General features: G+C 41.9%; 1 protein-coding gene across 1 annotated transcript in view; it reads right to left on the bottom strand.

Moving 5' to 3' along the window:
• LOC311299055 (myosin-IIIb-like) overlaps positions 1-23,364 on the bottom strand; it is a 121,148-nt gene that overhangs the window by 81,292 nt on the left and 16,492 nt on the right. The window contains exon 15 of the mRNA XM_084422446.1: positions 22,827-22,956. Coding sequence (XP_084278572.1) covers positions 22,827-22,956 — 130 coding nt within the window. The remainder of the gene's footprint in view (positions 1-22,826; positions 22,957-23,364) is intronic.

Below are 23,364 nucleotides of genomic sequence, written 5' to 3'. Positions count from 1 at the left end.
CAATAATCAACTGATACATTAACATTACCCATTAACTCACTATACTTGCTCTGCAGCAGCATAGCAAATCTATTCCGCCAACACCAAATACATTAACATTATCCATTACCATGACAATCTCTCAGAGAGTTGTCATGACAGAAATAGATAAAAAAAAATACTCCTTTAAGTGCACCTTTAACAGACAGCCTCAGAGGAGCTGTGTTGACCTTGTGACCTATGCACAGTCTAATATCCAAGTGCTGAAAGTGTTCAGGATCAGAGTGAGGCATCACTGTCTATCATCTCTCTTTCTCCCTATCGTTAATACACTCTCTTTCTGCTTCCTCTTAAACACGCACACACACGTCTTTGGGATATGAAACCCCACTGTTGCATATGCAGCACCGTCTGAGCTTTTCAAAAGTTTCTGCACAAGATGTCCAAATGTTTTCCCTGGCTGGGTCTTCAGAGACTAAACTCTGATTAATGGTACTGAAGGAGCCTTTGAAGCCGGATTGGTGACATCAAAGTGCTAATCCATGGGTGGCAGGAGTTTTATAATGAGTGGGAAGCATTTTAGCACGTTTCAAAGGCTCCGGCGCATGAATAAACAATGGCAGCACAGATGTGCCACACACCTTTAGAAAAATACCCACCGCAGAAACAGCGAGCGGATCGCAACTGTAGCTGCAGCGCTTTAGTGTGTGTGTGTGTGTCTGAAGGAATCTAGGGAAATGAAACATCTGTTGTTCTTGTAGTCTGCGCCCCAGTAATACAGCAGATGACAGATTAGAAAGGGTCACAGGCTGAAACAAACAAACAAACAATAAGTCAAGAAAACAATTATCGTTGTTCTTCCCATCGCCACACTTGTTTCGTAATGACCGTCTCGTGTGAATGAGCGCGCATGGTTCACTGCGTTCAGAGCAGATCATGTTTAATTGCTCTATTTGTTAGGGATTAATTGAGTTGTTTCAGATCTAACCATAGCTCAGGAATCCCACGCTCCTTCCAATGGGATTACAAGTGTAGGCTGCTGGTTAATGTTGTCTCTGCTGTAGTCAAAACACTGACACAGCACTGGGAACTGGCTCCCTGCGTAACGCTTTTCCACTTTTCCGCTGGTGCTGGATCTGGTGCTCGGTCTCATCCCGTGTATTTCCAAAAGAAAAAAACTACTCAAATCATTATCAAAAACTCTGTCTGCACATGAATAAACTGATGCTATTGTTTCATGCTGCACATCTACTCCAGCAAAAAAAAATTTTCCCTGTTCATTTGAAATAAAAGTATCTTTTATGAATACAGTTTTATTCATTAGATATTTGCTTAACATAATTGACCATTATATCAAAAGCGGCTTGTGATAGTGAATTTAGAATGCATAGTTGATGACTAGTAATCCAATGTTACTAGTCTAGGATTACTACTAGACTAGTAATCCAACCACTTAATTCTGAAAAAACAGAGATTCTAATTATTGGACCAAAAAGAGATGCATTTTTAAAAGTTGAGATGCGCGGGATGCTGCAAAACAGGCGAGACGTAAGCGCAATGGTCATACATGTCCGTCTAGCACGTGTTTACATAAAAAAGAAAAAAGAAAAGGAAAAGTAGTGCATTGGAATGGAAAACCGCGTTCTTTGTGAACTGACCCTAACACTTGATGGCTGCTCTGTCAAGTCTTCGTCTTTCATTTGAATTCCACATTTCTATCATCTGTAAAGCCGCATTTTTCCATCTTTAAAATATATGTAAATCATGACATGCTTTCAATGACAAATGCAGAAAAGCTAGTTCAAGTGTTCATGACCTCAAGGCTAGATTATTGTAATTATCTACTTGGTGGTTGCCCTGCACGCTTAATAAACAAACTCCAGCTAATATTCAACAATATCATTGATCTGTCTGTACTGACGCTGTTGAATGAGAACTAAATTAAACACATTAAACCTGCTAAATAGTTTTCTGCTAAATGTACACCAGCTATTCACACAAGCAACGGCTTACTGTCTTTTTATGGTTAAAGAGACACTCTTTATAATCAGAATAAGAAATAAGAATCCTCTCATCATTTACATCATTCACCATTATGCCGTCCCAGATGTATATGACTTACTTTATTCAGATGAACACAAAAAATGATTTTTAGAAAAATAATCCATCTTTGTGAGTCCAGATAATCCCAGTGCACATTAACCCAAAAGTGGGTTATTAACCCAAAACCACACAAAATTAACGCAGCGGTAATCCATACGACACCAGTTGATCAATCAATGAAGCAAAACGCTGTGTGTGTAGGAAAAATACTTATATTTTAAACTTTTTAAAGTATTAACCATTGCTTCTAGCCAAGTATCAAACACAGTTCTTGCTCAGCGTAAACATATACGTGTTCATCTGAAGAAAGAAAGTCGTACATCTGGAACGGCATGTGTATGAGTAAATGATAAAAGAATTAAAAAAATTGGTTGGAGTATCCCTTCAAGATGTCATTCACATATTAGCACCAAAATACTGGTAAACTCTGTGATGCCAATCATCAAACATAACCTTTAAAGTCACAGCGCAACAGAAGTAGCGACAGATCTTTTCTTGCGAGTTGTGACTTACATCCAAGTAAAACAGATTATCAAAGACGAAAAATATTTTGTGTGGGGACTTGGTTCTGTCCATCAGATTTTGACTGGATGGACGCAATACTGAATGTGAGCTTGCTGAACAACTTTAAAAAAAAGAACCATACATGTGAATGAATTTTTCACGATAAGATAACATGCTTTTTTGAGGAAATATAATTTCTAGGTCCTGATCACACATGATCTCTAAATGGTAAAACTATGCTTATTTTCCGAGAAAGGCTGTATATGAAAGGTGACTATAGTCAGTCGTCAGCATTATTTATTTTTGTTGGTGGAAGAGGGGTAAAAGAGACACTATAACTGGGATCATTGAGCGAGTCTCAGGTACTGCTGGTCTAATTGCCGTGATAAAGTGTCTGTCAGGTCACATGACATCATGCTAAACACAAATGAAAGAACTTCTGTTTTCGCTCAGCCTGTCATTTTTCCTAACCACTCTCTTTCTCTTCCTAGTCCTGTCTGTCTGTCTGAGACGCTCTCCTCCTCCCTCTCTCTCATCTCTCAGTGCAGATTATTAAAGGACATTTGTCAAAATGAATTAGTGCAAGTGGAACAAGCATGCAATGCATAAGTGCATTTTCACGCTTTTCACACACACATCATGGTCTGATGAAGGGGATCTACCCTGAAGTCAGCTTATAGCGCACCTACGCACACTGACACACACACATAGTGTCCGTGTCTTGCACACACACACACAGTGGAGAGAAGCAGTGTCTGTGTATGCATGTAAATTAATCACATAATGACTTCTTGATTTCTTGACACCTCCACCTAATATTTCATTGTAAATTCCCAACATTCCCAATATTCAGTGTTAAACGAACACAGGGTTTTCAATGGTCGTTTTCTAAACTATTTCCCCCAACTCCAATTAACTCTATGAGCTTAACCCTGAAGCACAACATCATTTCAACCCCGTCACAGTAAGTTTTCAATTCATATACTTAGAATTTGAATAGATAACCGAGTAGGGCTGTAGTCAAGACCACCTTTGTCGAGTCCAAGACAAGTCCAAGACCAGGACTAGTCGAGTCCAAGTCAAGACCGAGTCCAAAGAGGTTCGAGTCCGAGTCAAGACCAAGTCCAAAGAGGTTCGAGTCCGAGTCAAGACCGAGTCCAGGACAGGAAAAAAAAAAGTCTGCTAAAAAAATATAGGCTATAGCCTATAGAAATTAAATCACTATGTAATAATGAAATAATGAATAATTTTAATTTTATTTAAAATAATTGACAAATTCAAAAAAAAAAAAAAAAAAAAAAATTATATAGGCCTAAAGGAGCACACACATTCGTTTCGACTGTCTTGACTCTGATCAGCCTCACATTCTGTTCCTGTCAATCATACACGCGATGTCAACCAATTAAACTGCATGAGGAAAGGCCGAGCCAACTCACAGACACACACACACACACACACACTAGAGATGCGGATAAACCGCGGATCGGGCGAATGACGTGACGAAAAATAATATTTTAATTAAATTCAGGCGGGTGGCGGCTGAAGCAATCAAATGAAAAAAGTTTGCCACTAAGCAAACCTGCAAGTTATGAGCTGGGTTATTTTGTTTCGATATTAGCTATATTTTAAAACAGCCAGTCATTGGAGCCTAACGTTACCACTCGTGGAATAGGCAAAGAAAGAAAGGTAAGAAAAAAGTCGGAAACCTTTGCCCATTAATTAGATGTGCAAGGCAAGCAGGCTAGTTTTCGGGGTGTTATGGACAATCAAAAATGTGAATATTCACGTTGCACTAGCGGTGGACTTTCAGCGAGTTTATTTAAACATTTATTTTTTAAAGAGCCGTTTGTGAGTCAAAAGAGCCGGCTCTTTTCAGTGAGCTGATCAAACGAGCCCGTTCACGAAAAAGAGCCGGCTCTTTTCAGTGAGCTGAGTGAAACGAGCCGGCTCACGAAAAAGACCCGAAATGCCCATAGTTATTAAGTGGCCAGTGTTTCACTTTCCCTCCAATAATATTTTGTTTTAATATCGCGGCGACGTATGTGTGATTACTGGGAACATAATAAAGACTCCTGGACTCGGTCGAGACCAAAAGCCATATTTGGCAAGACCAGTGGCCGAGACCGAGACAAGTCCGAGTCCGAATACCAGCGAGTCCGAGACAAGTCCGAGACCATAGAAAAACGGTCTCGAGTCCGGACTCGAGTCCAAGACCGGACTCGAGTACTACAGCCCTATTATTCTAGTAGAATCACTCCTGTTTGTGTGCCTTGTAACAAATCACACATTATAAATGAAAAACGAATAGCCTTTCATGTTTTGTGCAAACAAAAAATATTTTAGGTTTGAAATTGCACAATTGCTAACAGCACACCTTACTAATATCTCCACAAAACATGAAATAAGTACATGAAAAAAAGAAACATGAACCAAAAAACCTGAACCGACATTCAACCAACATCTGTCTATAGAGCGTACAAACACTCTGTCTTGAGTGAACGCAAGCATCTCGCTAATAGAGCGGTGCAGGTGTGACAACACTTTGTAGGCCAAAACGCAGAAGCGAGTTGCATTTTAGCACTTTCGTTTCCATCGTTCCACAGTCAATGGGTTTTTTTCAAATGGGATTTTGGTTAAATAGCTGAAATAAGGTCTGTGGTGAACACAAGCTCAAGACACTTTCACGTTTTATTCTATAAAATAAAATACATCAGTATTACCCCACTCGTGATTTTTTTAAGCTGTTACGTGTCTTGAAAAAGGCGGTTGCTAACAAGTGGCTGAATGGGACTAAAGAGGCTATTGAGGAGATTAAACGCCATCAGGCCAAACATGTAAGCTCAGTTCGCTTTTACAGCATCTTTATGCTTATAATTGTGCTCTTATAAACTATTCTAACCCAACCGTTCTGGGAAAATGTTTTTAGATAAAAACTGAAAGAGTTGTCGGAAGCTTAGTGACGTTGAAATCATGGGACAGTGGTGTAGTTCGTTTATAGCCTACCTTTAGCTTTTTACTTCTGGCGATTGCATTTAGGCTTCAAAGTTCATAAAAGTAGTGTTCATCTGTGATAATTATCTTGATGGACAAAACGTGCAAGTATGATAAACTTTTGTTGATCACGAGCTTGTTTTTTGCGATAATTCAAAAGCCTATGGGAAAATTCAATTTCTATCTTTTTTCTTGAGGGAAATTTAGTGTAATGCTAACTGCCGGTTGACCTACAAAGTTCACTACTCTATAGTGAACCCATGGGCGTCGGAAACATTGTATGTGGGTGGGACAAGACCCACCCATTTTTTAAGACCAATGATATTGGACCCACTCACTTTTACCGTCTCTAATTCAGCACATCTGTTCACTTTTCAGAGCACCGTCAGTCAAATCCATTCCACTTGAGGAATGCCCTAATAAATTAAACTCCATTCCGTGTTTTCACGTCTGAATTTCTTTTCCCACGTATCGCGTCAGCCATGGTCTCATAACGGCTAAACACACTCTGGCTCTGCGTAAAACAGTAGCCGAGCCCCAAACTCACTCTATAGGTTTAGCTAGAATGAGATTGACGGATCTGGGGTGCGTTTCCCGCGCTGCTTAACTACAATAGTATGATGTAGGCTATCATTGAAGAAATCAACTAGCTAGTCACGACTGTTTCCGAAACCGTATTGTCGCAAACTGGTCGTTCAACCACGTTGGTTAATCATGTCACGCAGGTGATGGAGTAATAACTCATTTTAATGAATCTGTTTGAGATCGAATTAATGCTAGATGTTTTGCTATAAATTACAGACATGGCATCTGAGGACTATCTCTTATTTTTCTCAGTTATTTAGCTTTATTTCCAGGTTCAATCATAGGCTCGTTCTTACGTACTAGCGCACGTTCACACATGTGCAGTCTTCAAAAACGGTGCTTAAAATCTCTTGACGAACTAAAAGACAAATTATATTTGTATGTATTCTAAATAAAATGTATAGATTGTACTGAATGTCAGCTTGCTTATTTGGCTCAAAATAATGATGTATGAAGTCCACGTGTCATGCAAACAAGAAACTCTGCTTCTAACCACAGGTCGAGAGCTGTTGTTCCAAACACACAACTCTGCGATGCTGTTTGCGAATGTTCGTTAGAACGATCGTGTCGGGAAACACTGACTCTTTGAACTATGCTGATAACGACGGAACTTGCGAACATAGTTGGCTAACAATGCTTTTGGGAAACGCACCCCAGAGCGGATCGCTCTCAATGTTTTGGTGGTACCTGGGAGGCTCAGCGTTTACAGTTTTGGAGGTGATAAACCCATGAATGGCATATAATAGTAGTCAATGTACAATAAACTGGGTTTAGATAATGTATTTTAACATAAGAAAATCATACTGATATATTGAGCTGATATATTTTTAATATATAATTCGTTTCATTAATATTGCGCTTTTCTCAGCACACAAAGGACTTGACAATAGAAGGCATATTTGCGCCATATTGCGCCAGAACGCCCACCACACACCAGCTTATTGGTGGAGAGGAGATAGAGTGATAGAGCCAATCAGTATATATGGGGATGATTAGGAGGCCATGGACAGAGACCATTGGGCAAGTTTGGTCAGGATGCTGGGGTTACACCCTTACTCTTTTTTTCAAAGGACATCCTAGGATTTTAATGACCACAGAGAATCAGGACCTCAGTTTAATGTCTCATCCGAAGGAAGACAAAGCTAAATGTGACATATATTACAATGGGTTTGTGAATAATGTTTTTAGACCTCGCTGTCAATTTTCCTGTAAAGTTGAATGGCTATAATTAAGAAATTTTATTATATTTAATTGTGTTTGAATTTAATTAATTATAATTACGCAATAAAATAAAAAATAAAATAAATAGTAGAGGTGTCTGTATCAGTATTGCTATCAGTAATAGAGGCCTTCATCCATATTACTTTAGTATAAAGATGTCATTTAACATATTTAAAATATTAAATATTTAAAATAATGTCTTTATGCTATTTCTACATTAATTTGGAGATTTCATGTGAAAATATATATTTGGTTAAACATTTTAATGTTTTTAATTTAATTTTTACATAAACATATATGATTGATTAGTTATTTTTTAATGAATCAACAACCCTAATATAATGTGAGGCTGTTTTTTTTCTTCTATATAACCCATTAAAATGTAATAGTGATGAATGGAGACATGCTAATTGACAGATATTCTAATACAATTACATTTAATGATTTATTTTAATACCACTATTGTGGTAAAAATTCACTCAAACAATAGGATTTCATAAATAACTAACTCGAATATATTTAGCAAAATTATGTTTTATGTCTATTTACAAAATACATTCAATATTAACTTTGGGGAAAACATTATTACAATAATTTAAACTGTGAAGAAGAAAAAAACCTTTCAGCACATGAGTACGTTTCTACAGAGAGAACACAGAAACCAAAAGAGAGGTCAGGACATGAATGAAAGGAAATCGTGTGTTCGTGTGTGCGTGCGTGTGTGTGCGTGTGCGTGTGTGTACACACTTCCCATCAGGTCAATCTGTCTGTTAACTCACAGGCCTGTGAAAAAGGATGACACCCAGCATCTCTCCTCACATGTGCTTCTGACACAAGCTGCCGAATGAGAGACAGGGAAAAAAGAGAAAGAAAGCCCTGTGCATTCACTTTGAAAATTAAGCCCAGCAAGATTCTCACAGAGAACAGCGGCCCAAGCTGCCACTTGTGTTGCCTTTCTATTGACCAGAATAGTCAATGTGCCCTGGATTATAAAGCAATCCCTGCTTCGGTATGACACCTTTCATCCTAGCGCATGTGTGTGAAGCTGTCGGCACAGGGGACAATCAAAGTTGTCAGACAGCAGTCTCTACACGAGCTGACTTCTGCTGAGGAAAGCGCCTTCGTATCTCCTGGCTTTTCCTTGTACTTCATCTCTTATTCAGACGCTCTCTGCTCTTTTAAATAAATATGAAATATTCCTGAAACTCAGCACGGTAAAAAGGCAAATGTGATCGTTCCAGTCGGAGATGCCCTGCCCACATCTTGACCGGAGGCGGTTTGAGAGTCACGTTCGTTCTGTCCACTTTAAAGGGCTTTGGGTTCTTCTATGTGGGTCACTTTAACCAGGAGATGGTCTGCTGGGCCAGTTTAGTGTGACTAAGACGCAATATCACAGTTGGAAAAGCAGCAAGGGATTTTGTCGGCCTAACACAGCGCTGCCCTAAGGTCAAGCTAATGTTGAAAGAGTGGCAAACCTATTTGAAAGACTGTAATACTTGTGAGAGTACAACACCGAAAAGGATCTCTGATCGAGGATCATATACGCTACAATGAATACAACGAAGTAACTACTGAAAATAAAGGCCCTGATATACTAACGGAAACATTTTTTCGTTTTTCGCTTAGGAGAAAACTTTATCGACCTGTGGTGAACATTGAGCTTTTAACGTTGTTCATATGTCTGTGGTGTTTTTAAAAAGCTTTAAGACAAAACGGTCAAATTCATAAGTCGACACCATTGCTGAGTATTTTCTCCTTAAAACTGCAGTGAACCAAAGACAGTCTCAAAAACACGCTTTGAAATCGCTGGTGTTTCTGACGTCACAAACTACCTTGTAACCAATCAGATCAACGTGTGATTGTCAACGAGTGGATCTCTGAGCTGGTGTGAGTGAGTAGAGGCGGGGCTCATTTACATATTCATAGAACCGCGTATACTAAATGAGGCAAGGGTGTCGAGTTACATTCAAGCAATTTTAGAGCATGAATAAAAACTTTCAAGGAAAAAACATTTAAATATGTCATTTTGATGATCAAAGATGAGTTTTATGGGACTTTAAGACATGATCTAGAAAAAACTTGAGGAGAATCTGGGCATTTGGAACATGCAAATTTATTAGTCTAAACATTGGTTGTTGTTGTGAGAAGTGATTGATCAGCATTGAAAACCTTGCGTGAACAAATAAGATTTGAAAGTTAAAGATATTTCCACAAATAGCCTTAAATCAAGATAATGGTTCAACTGATAAATATTGTTTTGCTGAAAAATTATAATCATTATTATTTATCACAATTTTTTTTACATTTCATCAGAAGATAAAGATAATCTCGACTCATACAGAGCAAACCCTGTGTTTTACCTCATCTATTTTCCTGATAAATTTCCTAATTAATGAAAATCGCTTGCTACACCTGTAGATTACATTTAATAGATTATACTTTCATGAAAACATTTGAAGATGTTTTTTGAATGATGTAATTTTACATGTTTTTCACTGCATTCACATCATTTTGAGCCACAGTTGCAGCCAACCTGTGGTGTTTCAAAGGCTTCAATTCAGTGAATCATTTTGTAAATGGTTAAATTTATTAAAAGTTTTTAAAAGCTTTGTTTCATCCTTCACTACTAATTGCTGATTAATTTTAAAAACAATAAGATACTGTTCATTTCAAAATGATACGATAATCCAGAAAGACTAAAAGAACAATAATACAAATAACAGCTTTGCATGAAAGTACAAAGACAACAACCGACAAAGACTGAACTGAAACACTGGGCTATAAATACACTGAGTAAACGAGGAAGTAAATAAGACACGGATGAACAAAATAAGTAACAAAGGGAACAAGATGAGAACATACTTAGAAACCAAGGTAAACAAGACACACAGGGAATAAACAAAAATGGAAACGGGAATGAATCAGAGTACAAGATTATCAAAATAAGTGTCTTCTGGATGGCAACACAACATATAATACGTAACAGTCACATTCTGGAAGAAACAAAGTCATACAGGTGTGGAATGACATGATGCTAATACAATTATGATTGTGTGGGTTTAATTATAATGAACTATCCCTTTAATGGTACTAAGGCTCAACAAGAACCTGAAAAAAACATCCTGTATGTTTCACTGGAATCTGCAATCTAACATAAAGAAATGTAAAAGACCTTTCAAATACAACTGCACAAATCTAATCACATTCAGACCTCACAGAGTTGAACTGTAGGCTTAAACCTGCAAATCTCAATACGCCAGTCTGACTCGACTCATTCGCTCCATATGTACAAACTGCTCAACAATACATTCTGCACTCTGCAATTTCCTATACAGCAAAAACACCAGCAGTTCCTCTCCAGAGACCACGAGAACGGCCATCTCTAGCTGACAGTAACCAGAACACCATACGGTTCTCTTCTAACACACAGATGTCCTATGCAAATCCACTGCACAGAGGAGCACACACATGCAGTGTGGCCACAGGCCTGCAGTAAAAGCCCCGTGGAGTTTTCTAGAACAGGGCCAAGCCAAACATCCCAAACCTACAAATACACACAAGAGCTCTGGCTTTAGGGGAACTTGTTCATGCAAATATAATCCATTTCCTCTAAGAAAACAGCAGCAGATGGGTGGACTGCGGGCTGACCCCAGACCCAAACCAGACCTCAAGATCGTGGCCTTATGTTGGACGCCAGGGTTTATTCTGCAGCTTCAGAGGTTTAAAGAGACATATAACCTCTGTAGAACTTATTTCAAAGCTGAATGTTAATACAGCACTGAGAAGTTCATGGCACTCAATCTCAGAGTTACAGATCTCTCTGAAATGTTAAACGTCCTAAGGATCTGAGTAAACTAGAATAGTCTGTACTCTTCAGGGTAACTTGTAGGCTTTTCACACTATGTTTGACCTTGGGTCATTTTTAACTACTGGGTAAGCAATGTTTAACACTCGAAATTCTGAATGGGTGTTATGACTGTCTTTAACAATAGATTTCGATGTTTTTGTAACCTGGTTAAAACCAGACCATTCTCAGTAGTAACTGAGTTATGGCCTGGCAAAGCTTCATTAATAACTCATTTCCAAAGGGCGTCACCAACGGACGTCGCTCAAATGCCTCTGGGCGCAATTGACCCTTCGCTAAGCCACGCCCGAAAACCACCACAGGCCAATCGTGGCTTAGCAACCGTAACTAGGCGCGGGAGGTCTGGCAAGCTTTCGAGCGAGTCAGGGAAATATGCCGCGTTGTGCGTATGGATTGTGCAAATCTGATACCCGGTATCCTAAAAGTTTGGACGGGGTGGTGGATTTTGTTCCCTTCCCGAAACCTAAAACCCAAGGGGAGAAATGCCGGGCGTAATCTTCATTTATATAGCGCTTTTAACAATGTAGATTGTTCTAAAGCAGCTTTACATTGATAATAGGAAATTAAAAGTAAAGTGTTTTGGCTTTATAGCAGCTCTAGAATAAAGTTATTGTCCAGCTCGTGGATCAAGCAGTGTGATTAAAGGCAAGACGGAGGCTCACTGACATAATTTAACGTTACTTAAAAATATAGTTCAGCATTTTGTTAATCGACGGCCAAACTAGTAACGTTACCCCAATCCGATCGCGACTCTCCCGGTGTTAGTTCTAGTAAAAGTAAAAGGTAGTTGTAAAAGGAGGGAACAACACGGGGCTTGCCGGAGATCTCCAAGGAAAAGGTTGGTATGCAAACTTAATCAGTTCATAACAGTAACGTTAAGTTAGTCCGACGTGTGAGCAGTAACGTTAGCCTGGCGCGCTAAAAATACAAGCGGGAGAATGTTATCATTGCAAAGTGGTCAGGCTAATGTCGTGTGTTTATTCCACAATACATATGGATAAGCTGTTTGTTTAATAAATATTAGAATATTTTAAAATTTCAGTTACCCTGCTGGGCATGCACATAGCTGTTCCTCAAATTTGTGTTTCCCATTTGAATGGTCAGCGTATGAGGCGGCTGCTGCTTGCGCTGGGACCTAACGCTTTAACTACAATTTTGATGAAATTATTCTCTAATCGTTTGCATATTATGTCGTGGATATAGCCCTCGAATGCATACTGCAGTATTGCACTCTCATATTTTCACCTGTTCGGCAAAAATGACTAATTATCTCCTTAGGAATGTCTGAAACCAGTGCATTCATAAAGTAATAGACGTGCCAGGCGCAAAAGCTTGACAGGCGTAGCAACAGTAACTAAGGAGGGCGGGGCTTAGCGAAGGGTCAATTGGATAGACCTAAAACCAATCAGAGCGATCGTAATCGTGTAAAGCCATATGCTGCGTCAGTAGTTACACTACGCCATAAAAGTATGTACTCTTTTTGTGAAGAAAAGGTATTTACTTTTGAATGTGTAGCAAAAAAGTAGGCAAGCTTTGGGACATACTACTTCGTCATCTTTATCGGACGGATCTGTCGCGTGCATCCTGTCACGTAAACTGCCCTGTCAATCATCTTGTCACAGTTAAAATCCTCTATTAAATCTAATTTAATTTCCTACCGTTTCGGAGAGAAATGTAGTAGCACGTTCATCTGCCAGTGGGTCTTTCATGGAGACTGTCCTCATTAGTTTGCAATTTGAATATAATAATGCATTTAAAAGTTGATGCGCTTCACCAACGGACGTCGCTCAAATGCCTCTGGGCGCAATTGGATAGACCTAAAACCAATCAGAGCGATCGTCATCGTGTAAAGCCCGCCTCAACGTTTCTGATTGGTGCCGTGATTTCGACGGATTAGAAATGGGCTTGAATGAGCTCTTTGCCAGACTACTTGCAGAGCAAATCTAAATTTGCCGGAAGTTGTCTGGGTTTTCCCAGGCTAATGTTTTTGTGGTTTTAAACATGCAATAGCGAGTGGCCGTTGATACCGTTTTCTATGCAGTGACATTAGCCAATCATAACAGTGGGCGTTTACTGACAAGCCTTAAAAACATCTCGATTGCGTATGCAACCCTCGTTCCCTGAAGGAGGGAACGTTCGACGTAGTCGACGTCGGCTGAATGGGATCACGCTTAGGGAGCCTGTCATCTTCGAGTACTATTGAAACGAGCCAATGTAATTGGTGTGCGTTATTCGCATCACACACTCCGCCCCCGCGGCACGGCATAAATACGGAAGTGGATGCACACGCTAGGTGCTTTTTTCGCTGAGGAGCCGAGCATAACTCGGAGTCAGCGGTGGTCCAGCGATAGTGGCGAAGGGACTAGGTCTCCATTCCCTCCTTCAGGGAACGAGGGTTGCATACGCAACCGAGACGTTCCCTTTCAGTCGTTCACGTTTGACGTAGTCGACGTCGACTGAATGGGATCCCCCATCGAAAATGCCACTAGCTGCCACCTTCCAGTGCCTAGACAAAAGCCTCCTGACCCCCAAAATTTGGGGACAGGGCTTAGGCCAGGGAAGTCACTGCTGTTCCACATGACCACTGGGGAAGCGTGCCCTGTCAATGGAAGGAAGGGACGTTGCGGAAGCCACATCCTGCCCAAAGGGAAGTAACATGTGGAAAATACACATATGGACTGGGCGGATGACCGGACAGTACAGCATATGCAATGTCACTGGGGTGGCTCCAGCCTATGACAGGGGGAGACTCAACCGAACAGTGACGGCAGAGCCTGGGCTCGCCGCAGGGAGCCGTATCGTGGAAGAATACACATATGGGACCCACTGTAGGGATCACAACATATGGACCCAGCCTAACACAGGTTCAACCAGTGCATACGAGTGATAGGCTTTGCTTCGGACGTTCCGCCACGTCTGTTGCCGAAGGGTATGGAGGAAATCGACAGGGTTCGGCTAATAAGGGGAACTCTACTGGAGCAAGAATTGCGCACGTATCCAGTCCATAGGAGGGGAATGGCGCAGCAAGCCAACACTTCGAACCGGACTTACAGTGAACTGGCTTCTTGTGAAGGGAGCCCACAGAAAGTAGCGGTTCGACACATAGGCTAGTTCTCTAGCTAGTGTGATAGGTGTCTCCCAGCCTGTGTCAACGCCTAGGAGGGAGCAATACTCTCACTTAAGAGGAGCTCACCACTCAGGTGGGCATGTGCACCTTGCGAAAACTTTTCTCACCAAGATGAAGGCAACCACATGTAGTGGGCTAACCTCTGCTTGGAAACAACCTTCCCTTCTGCTGGTCTCCATAACAGACAAGAGTTGATCTGAGGTCCAGGCTTTGCATTCTGAGCACGTATAACCGCAATGGAGCGGACGGACCGAGAAAAGCCAGGGCTGGGTCTGCCTTCTCTGGGGCAGCGCTTGAAGGCTCACCACCTGGTCCCGTAGGAGAGGTAGGAACCTTGGGCACATATCCAGGCCTGGGTCTCAGATTTTATGAGAGTTAGCAGGCCTGAATTCCAGGCACGATTCGTTGACCGAAAATGCGTGTAAGTCCCTACCCTCTGGATAGAGACCAAGCATGCAGGAGTTTCTGACAAGCAAACTGTTTCTCTAAAAGCAGTATTTTTAACTCACTGCCTGCAGGGCTCAAGGGAGTGCAGTGCAGTAACACCAGAGATAAGTCCCCAGAGAGAGTAAAGAAAGGCGGATTCAGTCTCCTTGCTCCCCTCAGGAACCTGATGATCAAGTCGTGCTTCCACAGATTTGTATCCATTGCATCATGATGTGCGTCAATATAGAGGCAACAACATTTTGAGGTGGAGGAGACACCCCTCACTCCAACTCTCCAAGGTCTAAACGTGGGTGCCATCATGCCCCAATCCTTGAGAATGTGCTCAGGAAGGGCTGTGTAGAGGAGAGGTCTGGTTGGGCCAACAAGGGGCAACTAGCAAGACCTGGGGACGAGTCCGGAGGGGCAACAGACGTAACTGTGCGGCCCCGAAGTGGTCCCAAACAGCTGTACCACCTGGGGACGGAGTCTCTACTCTCCCTGGGCCACAGGCTGTCGTGAGGCTTGTCAGCGGCAAAATTGAGCAGGCCATCAGTAATAAGTGAAATGAAGCGACCTTAGAAGCTTCTGACTCCGAGGAGGAGGTGGCTGGCGAGTTGCAACATGCGAGGGGAGCGTAGCTCAACGGTCGCAATGTTGTCTTTTCAGACCAGTACATGCTCGCTGAGCAGTGGTGTCTCAAAGCGAAGTGAATTGCAAGCAACTCGAGGCAATGGATGCCAATGCAGTCGGAGGGCCGCACAGACCTCTGTTACTGCATGCCCTTTAAACGTGGCCCCTCAGCCGGTATTAATGGACACTCGTTCTAGGAGCCATTGGCCCCGGAGAAACAAAAGGTCTGTTTACGGGCTGAGGGTTTGGCGACAGGCCAGGGTGTTTATCACACGGAGTGTGCCGCTCTGCCACAGCCACCTTGGGACTCGGCAGTGAAGCCAGTGCTGAAGCGGTCTTCATATGGAGGAAGCCGTGTGGCTGCGTCTGCCATATGCCCCAGGAGCCTCTGAAAAAGTTTCAGTGGGACCCTTTCTCACTTCTTGAATAGCACTGACCTGACACACCTCCTTCTAAGAGATGCACTGGACTGAGATCATCTCCATACTAGAAAAGAGATCCTCAACCCTTGAGCGAGTTTACTCTTTCCCAGTTGACCTGAAGACCCAACTGGCTAAGGAGCACTTGAAGTGTAGGACCTTGTACTGATACTTCGTACCTTCGAACGCAAGAACACAGGAGGCCTGTGGAGCGGAAGGATAGAGATCTGAAGTACATGTCTTTCAGGTCGAACGCTGCAGACCAACCTCAGGGGCGGAGCATTTGGAAATGCATCTCTGTGTTTAGCAACTGAACGGAGGCTTTCGAAAAAGGGCCCGTTTCAGTAGACACAGGTCCAAGACGATCGTAACCCACCACATATTTAGGTACAATGAAGTACGGGCTTATGGAAGCCAGTCTCCATATCGGCTGGAGGGAGCGGCTACATCGCGTCCTTAGCCAGTAGGACTGTGACGTGCACACACAGGACAGGAGCACTGCTCAACACCTAGGTATGATGAATATCACTGAGCCTGGGCGGAAGCCAAGCAAAATTAATCGCAAGCCGAGTCTGACGGTACAATTTTGGGCCAGCAAGAACCGGTTGGGAAGCATTTTAGGCTTCCACAAAACCGGGCCAGGGGACCACAGACGTACCCGAGGTGGGGCAGCGAAGTGGAGAACAGGGACCCAGCTTGAGAGGCCCGAACGCGGCCCGAAGCGGGGTCTGAGTGTGCAATGCAACACTTACCTGACTCCAGTAAGTGGCAGGGGATGCGAGAGAAGGCAGATGACCGGGTCCTCGAACCGCACCCAGCTGCCGGCTGGCGAATAAGAGGGGGCTGAAGGGTGCAAGCCTTTGCAGGGACACACCGCCAGACTAACCCTCTTGGGGCCGAGGAACAGAGAAATTGCTCTTTCTTTGAGGATGTGGGTACCGCTGGCCCCGCTTTTCTGGGAGCCAGCGGCAGAACAGACACACACATAAAACAAAAAACTGGAGTGGATTGGTGACCATCTCCTAAGAGCATTCCTCCATCCCTGGGTGGCCCGCTCAGGAACACTTTCGCTGTCACTTGCCACCTGGCTTGGCAGCGCCTGAAGCTGGCGGGGCGCCCCTTCTGTGGCCGGCTCCACGCTGAGACCTGGGTGGAGGCTGCTGTGGCAGTCCAGAGGGAGCGGAGGCGGCTGCAGACGGGCGCCCTCGGCGACAAGCAGGCGGAGGATCTTCTGCCGGCGAGCAGGTGGAGGCAGCAGCAGGCCGCCGGGGCAGGATGTGCCGGATGGCCTCCGTCTGCTTCTGGGAGGCAGAGAACTGCTGGGCAAAGTTCTCTACCGCTTCGGCGAATAACCCAACCTGTGAAATGGGAGAGTCCAAGAATCGAACCTTGTCCGCTTCTCTCATGTCAGCCAGGTTGAGCCAGAGATGGTGCTCCTGGACCACAAGGGTGGACATCGCCAGACCGATCGCGCGAGCTGCAACCTTCGTACCCCGGAGGGCAAGGTCGGTTGCAGTGCGGAGCTCACCCATGAGCTCACAGTCTGGGCTACCCCCGTGCATGTTCATGAGTGCCTGGGCCTGGTGGACCTGAAGCAATGCCATGGCTTGCAGTGAGGAAGCGGCTTGCCCACAGGCTTTGTAAGCCTTGCCCGTCAGAACGGACGAAAACTTACAGGCCTTAGAGGGGAGATCCCCACGAGGATCCCCCTTCCACGAGGACACAGCTGGACACAGCTGCATCGCAACAGACCGCTCTACTGGAGGGATCGCCTCGTAACCCTTCGCCGCTCCACCATCAAGGGTAGTGAGGGGGGAGGAGCTACTCAGACGATTTCTGGCAGAGAAAGATGCCGTCCATGTCTTTGTCAACTCCTCATGCACTTCAGGAAAGAAAGGTACCGGAGCGGCGGGCTGAGAACCAGACCGACCCGCTCCGAGAAACCAATCATCCAACCGAGACGGTTCGGGACACGGTGGTTCGTTCCACTCGAGCCCTACCGCCTCAGTGGCCTTTTTAAGCATAGCTGCCATCTCTGGATCCGGCTCGGACAACGCTGGTCTCCCAGAGGGAGGCAGCACAGCCAAGCCGTCATCTCCAGAGGCCAGCTCAACGAGAACATGACTCATTCACAAGAGCTGCTTCAGCGTGCTTTAAGCCCAGACACGTGATGCAACTCTCGTGACTGTCAGAGGGGGACAGAGACCTACCACACCCAGAAATGCACGGATGGAATGGCATTTTGAAAAAGACGCAAACGCACCCGTGTTGCTCTTTTAGAAAATGGGACCCGTCACCAGTGTCAGAGCACACAGGGAATGACCGCGGCAACACTTATTTCAGCGAACTGAAACAGTGAAGCACTCACTTTTCCGCCCTCAACCAACCGTCAACACACACACAAATAGAAATTTGCTTGCTGTTAAAACAGCAGTTGAGAGCTCAAAGCTCGCGACCATCGCTGCACTGCACTGTAGAAACCACCAGCACCGGGAGAGTCTTTCTAGAAGAACACCGACACACTCACTCATTGTATACAACAGTACTTTTCAGAGACATCAAAGACGATCGGCTCCGAAGCAAAAAGCAACTAGTGCGTGCATCCACTTCCGTATTTTTCGTACTTCCGGGGGCGGAGTGTGTGATGCGAATCACGCACGCCAATTACATTGGCTCGTTTCAATAGTACTCGAAGATGACAGGCTCCCTAAGCGTGATCCCATTCAGTCGACGTCGACTACGTCGAACGTGAACGACCGAAAGGGAACTGATCATTTCAGACAGAGGGGCAGAATAAAGATACTGTATGTCATTTAAAACTTGGATGTCATGTATTCAAATATTTTTAATTACACATTTGTAATGATGAAGTTGCAATTTAGTACATTTAAAATATATTAAATGTATTATAAAATATCAAACTACAGTTAACATTATAATGAAGTAGGCTGCTTTACACGTGCATTAGTATGTTCAAGTAAATAAGTGTACTTTTTTTAAAGCACAACAAAAAGATTATTAAAACTGTAATGATTTAAAATGTACTTTAAAGTAATTTTTTAATCTGACAATATTACAAAGTGCACTTTTTAAAACTGTGTTAAGAAGTGTAGCCATGAACAGTCATGAAGGTGTTTAAGCACACTTAAATGGACTTTTAAACATTAATATTATATTATCTGTAGTTTTTTTAATCAAACTTTAAGTTTAACCTAAATTGATGCATCAATACCATTAATATGTAAATAAAAAGGGTTTACAATCGTACCATGTGAAATTGTAAAACAAAAACAAAAAAAACAACATAAGAATATGGTTATCCATCTGTAAATCGCCTATTATTGAAATGAAAACATTAAGAATTCTAATTATAAAACGGACCTCTACAGCATTTTCACAAATATCATTTATTCAGCACAGGTCTTATGATCATGCTAAGATTTTACAGCATGTACATATGCTACAAACATCACTGACATAAACAGCATGCATAAACATGATCTGTGGCAGAAATGTGTTTGAATCATCAAGCCTGACCCCTAGTGGCCCCAGCTCACTCTGCACTCATGAGGCACATGTACTTCACCAATGACAAAGATTAAATCAGGGTCTGCCAGAAGTTTAGAGATAACAGCAAAAACAGAGAACAATGAAAATATGTGCAAATTAAACCCACCAGGTATTTTACCCAGCGGATTAATATTATTATGTTATTTAAGTATAAGGAAGATTATGGCTACAATATAAAATAAAAATAAAGGTTCAGTCATTCTTTGTAGCATATTAATCAAAAACCCATTTCTTATAGAAAAAAAAAAAAAAAAAAATTCTGCATAGGGATCTTGAGTTTGTTGAGAATTACAAAAGTTGAAAGTGAATTTCTGGGTGTCTACGTTCATGTGAATGAATTGTTCTTATATTTATACATCTAATTTATATTAAAAGGTAGTGTACACTACCATTCAAGATTTAAATGTTATTGGGTTTGGTAGTCTCTGCTCACTAAAAATAACAGAGACCACTGTAATATGCTAATTAACTTGCTCAAGAAATATTTCTTATTTTTGTCACAGTTGAAAACAGTTGGATTGCTTAATATTTTCGTGGAAACAGTGATACATTAAAGTTCAAAAGAACAACATTTATTTAAAATAGAAATATTTTGTAACATTATAAATGTCTACTGACACTTGTGATCAATTGAATGCATTATTGCTGAATAAAAGTATTAATTTCTTTAAAATGTCTATCTTACTGACCACAATCTTACCTTTTTTGATGTGGGTTTACATTTAGGCAATGTTAAATATCATGGTCATTATTGCTCAATATAAATATATATATTTTTTTTTTACTTTCTACATCAGGAAGCACAAACATAACTTCAAAAATTCCCTGAATTAGTAAATCGTCCTTATACTTTTTTCATATTCTTTCAAAAATCTATGATCTGGGATGTGAAATGGAAAGCAACCATTAACTTATCTCTCTCTCTACACACACACACACACACCTCAAAATTGACCAATGAAATTATCCTATCCGTTTAGCGAATTAACCAACACTTTATCGTAAGCTCAACACATTAATTTAAAAACACTCCGGTTCTTCAAATCCCTGAGTTTTTCACCGTGTTTCCACTATACACACTCATTAACAGGTAGCCGTAGGCAGCGGCCAGCTACATAATGGCTTAACTGCAGAGATGTATGAAAATACACATCTTATAATTACCCAGCATGCTCCTATTCACACCTCACTAAGTCTAGTGACCGTCTAGCAACTCTTGGCTTTATTAAGCACCTGCCTGGCAGAACGATAGCAGAGGAAAAGCAGTTTACTGGGCTAAATAGCTGCTTTTCTTCCTCTGGGTATTTGAAAATCTTATCGCTGGAATATCCCAAACTCCAGTAGATAGCAGAGAACCAGCGGGAGCCTAGCGGACAGCTTAGAGGAAATGAAAACACATCCATCCACAGCTCTATCCTTCCAGTCTATCCCACTATTCTTCTGCCTGGAGATCAGCCACTCCAGAGATAATGGGGGGAGAGATTTGTATTTATAAAGAGAGAGAGAGAGAGAGAGAAACAGAGAAACAGAGAAAGAGAGAGACACACAAAAAGTGGCGAGAGTATATGAATTCAGCTGACTTATTTGAGTTTGAACATTTACACGCTACGTTCACGCAATCATGCTCTGCATCAGACCAGACATTTTGAAAATGGTACTGAATTTCCATAAACTCAATATTCGCACAAACACACGATATAGGAGGTATACTTTTCACCCAAAGGGTACAAATTGGTGTGCCATTGTATTTTAAAGCAATGTTTAGAGAGAGAATTGATATATATATATATATATATATATATATGATAAAGTACTGTTGAACATTATATTTTAACGAAGAAAGAAAAGCAGCTGTTTCAGTGTAGATGAACCAAAACTGAGATTTTTGAAAACGAAGGCGTGGCTGCCCACTTTCGCGCCCTGATTGGGTCTTCTGGATCATTGCATACCCTTCCCTGATTCGTAACCTCGACAACAGTGTAAACAATAACATGGAAACAGACCTGCAAGCTTTGCTGACTTCGTTGTCCTTTTTAGCAGCCATTGTACAGTTAAACTGCATTTTATAATACTGCAGCTGCCTACATGCGCAGGAGGAACGCTATTATTAGAACAATCGGCAACAGATCTCATTTTAAGCGGCATAAGCCCTACATGGAACGCGCATGCCCAGTGTGCATGCATGGTCATGTGACATGCGTTTTCGGTCGTGTAGTGTGGATGGAGATCTTTTCTGAAACGCAGTGGAAACTCCAGTATGGCCGAGGATCGTTTTCACTTTATAACACCATGTTAAGACGGAAACGTACTAGTGTGGACATATCCTCAGTAATGTGACCTCAGTAATGTGTGTAAGGCCCTGTTTACCTGGTATTAAGATGCGTTTTGGTTAATCAGATCACAAGTGGACATCACTTAATAAAGGTGTGAATGGGGTCTAAAACGCTTTGAGCTTGACCACTTTCGACCACTTCCAGATGTAGTTGAAAACACATTCGGCCGGATTGCTTTCGTAGTGTAAACACTCATGTGATCGAATGTGTTCAAACAGCCACAAAACACCGTCTGGTCTCCGTCTACTGATCTAATGAGTAACATTAGGGGAAGAGCTCTAGACAGACGGGATTTAAACTTTGTCGGCTGAAGACCCAAGTTTGGTTTGAAGATACAAAACTTACCAAGCACAATGTTCTCTCACCATTCCTGACACACACACTCACAGCGTTCGGCTGGTCTTGTGTCCATCAGAGCAGAAATGAAAGTTGATGCTCACCGTATGTTTTTCTGTCATCTCCGGACGTGTTTCTTATGTAAATTGAGTGAGCTTATTTTGTCCATTATATCGAAAGATCTGAAAAAACCCATACATTTACCCTCCCATAGACCCTCCCCTCGAAGAAATCAGGACAGAAGTGGTTTAAAGTGGACAAAAGAGACGGATTAAAACACCAGGTGTAAAGAGGAATGTCTCTCCCTCGTCTACTTGTGAGCCGATTGACCAAAACACATCTTAATACCAGCTGTAAACAGGGCCATAATGACAAAAAGAATCAATCTTATTACAACAGGTGTCTGGGCTGAAGTGTGAACATCATCACTTTCAAAAAACTGCTTTATGTTTTACAACAAACATTCACACCAACCAATCTTAACATTTTACAATCCACCATCAGGAATTTTAATGTAGGCCAGCAATACCTATCACCCATTGGCCCTGACATGACCCGGTGACCCGATTACTAATTTTTCCAATAAAATGACACTCTGCTCCAACCTCCTAGATGCTCTTTGGCACCACAGTATTTGACCCGACAATCGAGTCTGATTGGCTAGAGAGGCGAGAGAAGGGACACCGCAGACGTGACATGAACAGCTCACGGGATGAATGTCTGAATGATTCTGGTACCTGTTTTAGTCAGAGGACTGGAAAACAGCTGCTGCAGAAGTTTGTTCTCTGACGTTCTCAGAACCACCACGATGTCTGCAGGAAGAGTGTCACGGTTCTTCTCCAGGAAACCACTGACATTATACAACACCTGACAGAGAAACACAGTTATTTCAATAAACAGAATCGTTACACATCTTTACATGCGATTTGTTAAAGAAATGAATACTTTTATTCAGCAATGATGCATTTAATAGATGAAAAATAACAGTAAAAAGACATGTATAATGTTACAAAATATTTATATTTAAAACAAATGCTGTTCTTTTGAACTTTGTATTTATGAAAGCATTCTCAAAAAATGTATTATGTTTCCCTAATAATTTTAAGCAGCACACCTGTTTTCAACATTGATAATAATAAGGAATCAGCATATTAGAAATGATTTCTGAAGGATCATGTGAAATTGAAGCCTGGAGTGATAATGCTGAAAATTTAGCTTTGCCATCACTAGAGTAAATTAAACTAGTAATAAATTGTAAGAATATTATCATTTTTG

The sequence above is a fragment of the Rutilus rutilus genome, assembly GCF_951802725.1.
Source record: "Rutilus rutilus genome assembly, chromosome: 10".
NCBI lineage: Eukaryota > Metazoa > Chordata > Actinopteri > Cypriniformes > Leuciscidae > Rutilus > Rutilus rutilus.
Note: the sequence above shows the minus strand (reverse complement) of the source record. Positions and strands in the feature narration are given on the sequence as shown.